The 7,701-nt window shown below is 43.9% G+C and overlaps 1 protein-coding gene across 1 annotated transcript in view; it reads left to right on the forward strand.

The window, feature by feature from the left end:
* Positions 1 to 7,264, forward strand: part of UTP23 (UTP23 small subunit processome component) — a 34,421-nt gene extending 27,157 nt beyond the window's left edge. The window contains exons 2-3 of the mRNA XM_030190206.1: positions 993 to 1,167; positions 5,912 to 7,264. Coding sequence (XP_030046066.1) covers positions 993 to 1,167; positions 5,912 to 6,301 — 565 coding nt within the window. The 3' untranslated portion in view covers positions 6,302 to 7,264. The remainder of the gene's footprint in view (positions 1 to 992; positions 1,168 to 5,911) is intronic.
* The last annotated feature ends 437 nt before the right edge of the window (positions 7,265 to 7,701 follow it).

Here is a 7,701-nt window from a genome sequence, read left to right on the forward strand (position 1 = left end):
ATTATCTGGTTTCCACCATTTTGGAATAGGAAAGATAGAGTTCTATTACTGCTGATCTCCACGGTCTGGTGCACAACCTAGGATCCTTCTAACCATGCTCCTTATGGGTTCAATTTTTTTTTCTTTATAATGCTTTTAATAGGCCTTAATATTGGCTGTGTTAATGAATGATCTATTACATAAATATCTGCATCTCTGTCCAAAAGACCATGGATGATCAAGTATTTTGATCACTTAACTGTGGTTGTCTAACTCCAGAGCATGCAAGTCCTGAAGGAGATGTGTTGTCCTTATCACATTTACAAACATGAACTAGTTCATTATGATGATCATGATGACAAATACTTTGTCATCATGATCATCATAATGATATAGTTCATGTTTGTAAATATACTTATTTTGTTTTCAGAATTCTTGTTATGAAACTATAGTATTTTGTTTGAGTTATAATTATTTATCGTTCTAGTCTGTAGTTAACCCATTCTGTAGTATTCGCATTCAAGTGTACAGAAATTGTAGCCTGGCTGGTGGCTTGGCTGCTCCCCATCACTTGAAGGACCTGGATTTAGTTCCCAGATCAGCTCTTCTGTTCCCCAGGCTACCTTGAGCTAAGGATGCTGTGGAGACAGCTTTACAGATTCACGAGGGAGGGAGCACTAGTCATTGTGCAGCTAAAAAGACTTAGAGGAGATTTAGGACCAGTGCTTGCTGGGTTCCCAGCAAAGGACTATCACTGTGATAACTGGGTTTGGTGAGATGAGGGAGGATATGAAATAAAGGGGAAAACAAACCCTGATAGGTGCAAATCAAACCTCATGGTGCCAGATCCCTGCCTGGATTCAGTTTGAGCGTGAAACCCAAGGGAGCAAGAGGAAACTTCTAGGTCAAAATTATGGTATGCCGAGAAGGGTTTGTTAATTTAAAATCTTTACCTTGCAGTAGGTATTACATTTGAAGGCTAATGTGTTTTGTGTGTGTGTGCTTCCTTTCAGCTGTGTTTTAAAGGAATTAGAATCCCTGGGAAAAGAACTATATGGAGCAAAACTTATCGCTCAGCGGTTTCAAGTTCGGAACTGTTCCCATTTAAAGAATCCAGTTGGTGGATCGGTTTGCCTTTTATCTATGCTTGGAGAGAGTAATCCTCATCACTATTTTATTGCCACACAGGTACTAATAGAAATTATTATATTTCATGAATATCTTGTTCTTTTACTGCAACTGAAATTGAGGAGACTATAAACTTATACAGATGTTGTTTTATTTTTATAATATAGTTCTCATGGAAAGTACTTTACTTTTCCTTGTCATCTGGCTGTACCATTCTGCACTAGTGGGTGTTACCCCTCCTATCAGCAGATGGAAGTAGAAAAAAGGCTGATCTTTACCAGTGACTTCACCGATACCACTTAAGAGGTGCTGAGTGGAAAGATCCAGTATTGTTCTATCTATAGCAGTTGGTAGATTGTACTGACTGGTGCTCCTGGTCCTTGACCTAGCTCCCTGCTCTGCTGGCCGAGGCCGCACAGCATGGTCAAGCCTAATGGCCATTTCCAGGTTACCTGGTCCCCAGATCAGGTCTCTTTCTCTTTGTTCCCATCATTATTGGGTGGTAATATCGCTGCTGCTTTGTAGGATCCCAGAACCTGGTTGAGCACGGAGCCCAGCAACGTTGCCCCCAATTACTACTTTTTAGTAGTCACTGGGTGAGACTTCAGCAGAATCTTATGGGATCCTGTCTGAAGAGTGCAGGTCCCCATCCCCCTACCCCTCCTTGCTCATATACCCTGTTTGGGTGTCTTTCCACCAGGCTCCCACTGCAGCTCAATGGCTATTAAAATAATGATGCTAATAATAAATCTAATTGAATTTGCCTGGCTTAGCTTCATTCCCTTGTACAGGGAATAAGCAGCTGCAAAAAAAAAAAACCCAGAGAGAGCAGGTGGACAGCGGAGTCACCAGTGCACAAGGCCAAGGTCAGCCTGAGTGGCAGGGCAAGCCTGTATGCATCGACAATTTGGGTGGCCATCCCTGCCAGTAGGCGCTTCAGTATCTGCAAGAGCTGGCAGCTTGGCACAGTTGCTGGCTCTGTCTCTCCATCTTGCAATGGGCCATTGAGCCACTGCCAGATCTCATGCTGCTTCTCCCAGCGTGAAGCACTAGGACCTGTGGGCCTGGTGAGAACGGCTACCATCTTCTCTCTACTTGTTTTCTCTCCTGGTGCTGTCTCCCAGCAGCAGGAGCAAGATCAGGACTTTGTGGGGGGGGGGGGGGGACTTTTCTTTCTGCCCACCTCTGATCTGCCTGGTGGGGGGGGGTGGTTCTGAAGGGGCCCTGGGACATTTTGGCTCCAGAGCTTGATGGTTAAGCAAGCCCTGCAGGCTGAGGCTGCTCGTTTGACCAGCCAGGGCCCCATTTTGAGGGTCAAGTGACTCGGGGAGGATCTGGGGGCTCCGGATACCCCGGTCAGCTCAGGAACAGTGGCAGAGGACTCGGAGGCTTTCTTGGACACCCCTTCCACTTTGGACTCGGGACTACAAGGATTTACCCCTTTAGGAGGAAGAAGAGGAACGGTCCCATTTTAATTCAACTCTCCTGTTATAAGGAACACTTTCTCGTCTCGTTGACAAAGTTAGAAGCCTTTGGGATGCTTAAGGCTCCCACTGCGGATCCCTCTGAAGGGGATCTGCTATTGCAGGGCCTCACGGAGCCCCTGGAGCATTTATCGCTTCATGAGCCTCGTTCACATGAATCTGGCAGTGGGAGACCCTGGATGGGGCCCTCAGGAAGAGCCAGACTCTTGATCATCTTTATACCTTCACACCGGAGGAGGCTGAGAGGTATTGGTCATTTCCTAAGGAAGATGAGCTGGTCATAGCTCTCAGCATGGTGACTATGATGCTTGTACAGGGGGCTCAGCCTTCCGAGAACGCCATTAGAAGCAGGTGGAACAGAAGTTTTGCCTGGCCTTCTTAGCTGGAGTCTGGAGCAGCCTTCCTAGTGGATGTTCTCTACAACCTGGTTAGTGGCCGCCTCAATGGTGGGCAGCGCTAGCTGTCCCTCCATCATTATGTTGCGATTGCATCCTCTAAGAAGTTTCTCAGTCAGCTGCCCTTAGGGGGTGCTTGCTGTTTGGAGAGGATGTGGCTGGTGAAAAATATGGGGGAGGCATGGCCTCTCTATCTTCCAAAGCTGAGACAAAACGGTACTCAGTGGTTGTCCACCTCTAGATGGCGCTTCAGAGAAGCAGACTGCTTTTGGTCAGTCTGGCACTTTCTAGCCCAGACTTCTGGGTCAGGGAGATGCTTTTGACCGCGTTCTTTTTGTGTTCTAAAAGGAGCTGCTGCCCTAGGCCCCTCAGGCAGGGTCGAGGCAGCCAGACCTCCCCAATGAAGGTGCCCCTTGGTTCTGGTAGGGGGCAGGGTGGGTCTCTTCTGCCACAAGTGGGTCCGCATCACCTCAAATCATTGGGTTCTGGAGGTGGTCAAGAACAGTTACTCCCTGGAGCTCATCCACACCATCCCAAATGCCTTCTTGGTTCCCCATGTGGCTCGGCCCTAAAGCAGCGGACTGTCGTCCTTGCTCTGCAGCATTTGCGTGAGCTGGGGGAGGTGGAACCCGTTGTAACAGAGTAAGGGTTGGGATATTATTTTGTGGTCCCAAAGAAGAATGGCTCCTTTCCACTAAACCTGGCTTTAAAAAAAGTTTGGACAAGTTCCTGGAGGAAAAGTCCATAGTCTGTTATTGAGATAGACATGGGGCAGCCACTTCTTGCCCTGGGTTTGGTAGCATGGAATGGTGCTACTGGGTTTCGGTCAGGTACTTGTAACCTGAATTGGCCACTGTTGGAAGCAGGATACTGGGCTAGATAGACATTGGTCTGACCCATTATGGGTTTTCTTATGCCCTTATGATCTAAAAGAGGCGAATACTTGTCTGTAAGTTAATCATTTTCACATGGAAACCCTCTGCTTTGTGATCGTCTTGGCTCATCCAGAGAGTTATTGACACCCTTGGAACTCGATAGAGGTCTATCTGCACATTCCCATCTCAGTCCATCACAAGAGGTATCTTTGCTTTTGTGTGCTGGGGCAGCGCTTCCAATTTCGAGCCTTGCCTTTTCACCTGGTACTGTGTCCTGCACCTTTAGTGGTGGCTGCGCATCTGTATTGCCAGGGCATCCAGGTTCATCCCTACCTGGATGACTGGCTGCTTTGGTCCATCTCGGAAGCAAAGGTCAGTTTGTCTACTGCTCAGGTCATTTGACTCCTGGCGGTCCTGGGTTGGGTCTTGAATCGACTCTATTACCTCGCTTAGACTATTGCAACTTGCTTCTCACAGGTCTCCCACTAAGCCATCTCTTTCCCCTTCAATCTGTAACAGAGCAGGGTGTGGACCTGTGTTCCCTTCTCTACAGTGCACTGCACCAACCACTAGGCTACTCCAGGGAACTGCTTGCTGCTCCAGTAGGACTGACTATAACATCTGAGGCTATCGTAGAAACAGTATATAATAGCCTCTTTCACATCTTTTGGGGGATGGGAGGGGGCCAGTGACCAGTGGGGGAGTAAGGGGGTCATTCCGTTATTCTTGCAGTGGTCATCTGGTCATTTAGGGCACTTCTTTGTGGATTAGTTGTTATTAAAACAGGTCTAGCTCAAAAGTCTTGGTTTTAGTCCTGCATGTTTTTGTTTTGTTCCATTATTGCAGAAAAACATTAGGAATGCCCTAATCCTGCCCCTGACACGTCCCCTTGTGATTTGGATGCACTGAAGACAAACAGCGTAGATAGATATCTGCAAAATAGGTTTCGTCCAAATACTGCTTTATGCCACTTTTTTTAGACATTTTTCTCTTTTGAAAATGAGCCCCACAGTCAATCTCTGCAAAGGACTAGACTGAGCCCCTGAACTTACTTTACGGAAGTCCACAAGCAGCCGTTGGATAACAAGCAGTGTTTAATGCAATTTAAATATTTTTAATATCTTTTTTGATTTGGCCCTACCAGTATGATTAAATCCATTCAGGTCAATATTCAGCTGGATATGCGAGATACTGTATACGCATAGACAGTGCAGAGTGGTAACTATGCTGTAGCCATAGTGTCAGAGTGGCAGTATCCATAGAATGTTGAAGGTTCTGGATGAAGGGACTTACCTGGCCCATCTTTTTATATTATCAGTTTTTGCACACTGAAATTCAGGCTCAGAGTCCATCATGTGTTTAATGCAAATAATTTTTTTTTGGAGCAGCAGCTTTTCTCCAGTTCATAGAATTAATTGGGAGTTTTTCCTGCTGCCTCTTTTCCCTCCATTATTCAGAGAAAGTAATGGAGGAGTCTCCTTATTGGGTTATGAGAGCTAAAGGAAAGTTAACCCTGGAGCATTGAGGTTTCTTTAAGAAGCTTTTTGGAGTGTGCTGGATTTATTTCTCTCGATGGATGCAAACCTTTCAGTGATTTTGCTTTGTTGTTCAGTAATGTCATAACGAAAGAAGAATACATGTCAAATGTAAAAATGTGTTACCTTGGGGATTCTGTTTCCAATCCGAGCAGATCTGACCAGACGTGTACTCGGTAGTCCTTGTCATTAACTTTGAGGATGAAATCTTCATATACTTGTCATACAACCCATATGTGTCTGTCTCTCTAGTTTACTTTTCCCAGTGAGATATCCTAACTCCATGCACTGTAGTCTGCATGCCCTGGTAGTTAACTGCTTGAGCGCTTCATTGTGAAGGGATGGGCTGTTGTCTACCTTGCTTTGGAAATTCTTTTCTTTTAATACTCTGGAGCTTACCTATTTTCTTTTCTTAATTGTATTGTAGTTTGTACATGAACTTTTAAATAAATGAATCTGTACCTATTTACAATAAATTTCCATTTTTTTAACCATTTCTTTTTATTTTTTTGCAGGATCAGGCCCTTGCAGGGAAAGTCAAAAAGAAGGCTGGAGTCCCCTTGTTGTTTATTATTCAGAACACTATGGTACTAGACAAACCTTCCCCCAAATCTGTGGCTTTTGCTCAGACTGCGCAGGAAGGCCAGCTCATGCCAGTACATCACAGAACTAGTGTTGAGCATCTGAAAGAAGAGCAGGGCATGACAAAATATGAGCGAAGGGGGAAAAAACGAAAACAACCCAGCGGCCCCAATCCCCTCAGCTGTTTAAAGAAAAAGAAAAAACAGGAAGCGCCACAGCCATCAGCTGCTGAAAAGAAGCGGAAAAGGAATAGGAAACGTAGATCTGGAAATACAGGAGCAACAATTCTGCAGTTAGAGAAAAAGAGTATGAACATGTCATAATTCACATGTGAAGCCTACAGGCGGCTTCTAAACCCTGTACTAGTAATCCCACAAAACTCTACACCTCTCAACGCTACAGTGGAAACGGTGGAAATGAGTAACAGAATAAAACTCCAATGGCACATGTTTTGGCTGATTGGCCTGCATCAGGAGTCTCAAGTCATGCAAATCAACAGATAATGTTGGTATTCTAAATACTTGTGAAATCCAGATCAGCTGAGAAATAATGCTGTATATATCATCAATCAATCAATACTTAGTTTTCCAATGAGCAAGAAGAAAAAAATGTAGAAAATTGCCACAACCATTACTGTATCAATAGTAGTGGTGATTGTGGTAATTTTCTACAGTTTGTTTGTTTCTTCTTGCTCATTGGTGTTTCGTTGTTCTGCTGGTAATCCCACAGCCAGTTGGGTTTTCAGGATACGAACACTAAAGGTGTTTGAGATCAGTTTGCGTGTATTGGATGAACTTGGATCTCTTCTTGTGTATGTATCTATAATATTGTGGGTATCCTGAAAGCATGAATGCCTGTATGATCACAAAGATACATTTGAGAATCCCTTTTTCACAGGGCTTCTGAAGAATATTGCCCTCTGGAATTCTGTCTTTTAGAAGTAACTTTTTTTTATTTATATATATATATATATATATATATATATATGTATGTATAAATACGCAGACATTTTGGACACAACTCTGAAATCTGTGTGCAGAACGACCAATTGTCAAGGCTAAAGTTGAAGCTTTCAGTGATAGGTACTACTGTTCCTACGTTTCAAATTGACCATTTTGTGCTGGAGCGAATGGGTTTAAATACAATTTTTGCTTTTAATTTTATTCTTCAGTTATTATATTGTCTTTTTATATAATAAGAGGAGAAAACTATAAATGTAACTATTTGTTAAATGATAAAACTGAAAAAGTGGCATTGTTAGTAATAAACCCTTTTGAAACAGTTGAGTCCCTTTTTTTTTTTTTTTTTTTTTTTTTTGCCTTCAGAGCTTTAATTTCTATGGGGAGATCAGTGATTCCATTCGGTTAAAGCTGCCTCTGTTTACTTATTCATATCATTCCGAACGTGAGTAACAAGGGGCAGTACTGCTCTGCATAAAAACACTATGCTCAGTGAGGCCTGTCACAAACCCAGATAAAATCACAGAATCTGCATTTGGGATTGTTACCAAGCCAGCAGGACAAATAGTCATTGGCCTATGCCTCCTGTTGAGCCTGCACAGTCTTCACAGTAGGCTGGGGAGATGGCTGCCATTATAGGATGGCCAGGAGCAGCTAACAGGCTGAGGGATGCATGTTGTATGTGGCCACTAAAATGAGGTTATGGCCACAAAGTTTGATAAGTACTGATAACATAGTAGGTGACAGCAGATAAAGACCTGCTT

This window comes from Microcaecilia unicolor, chromosome 1 (genome assembly GCF_901765095.1).
Source record: "Microcaecilia unicolor chromosome 1, aMicUni1.1, whole genome shotgun sequence".
In the NCBI taxonomy this organism is placed as follows: domain Eukaryota; kingdom Metazoa; phylum Chordata; class Amphibia; order Gymnophiona; family Siphonopidae; genus Microcaecilia; species Microcaecilia unicolor.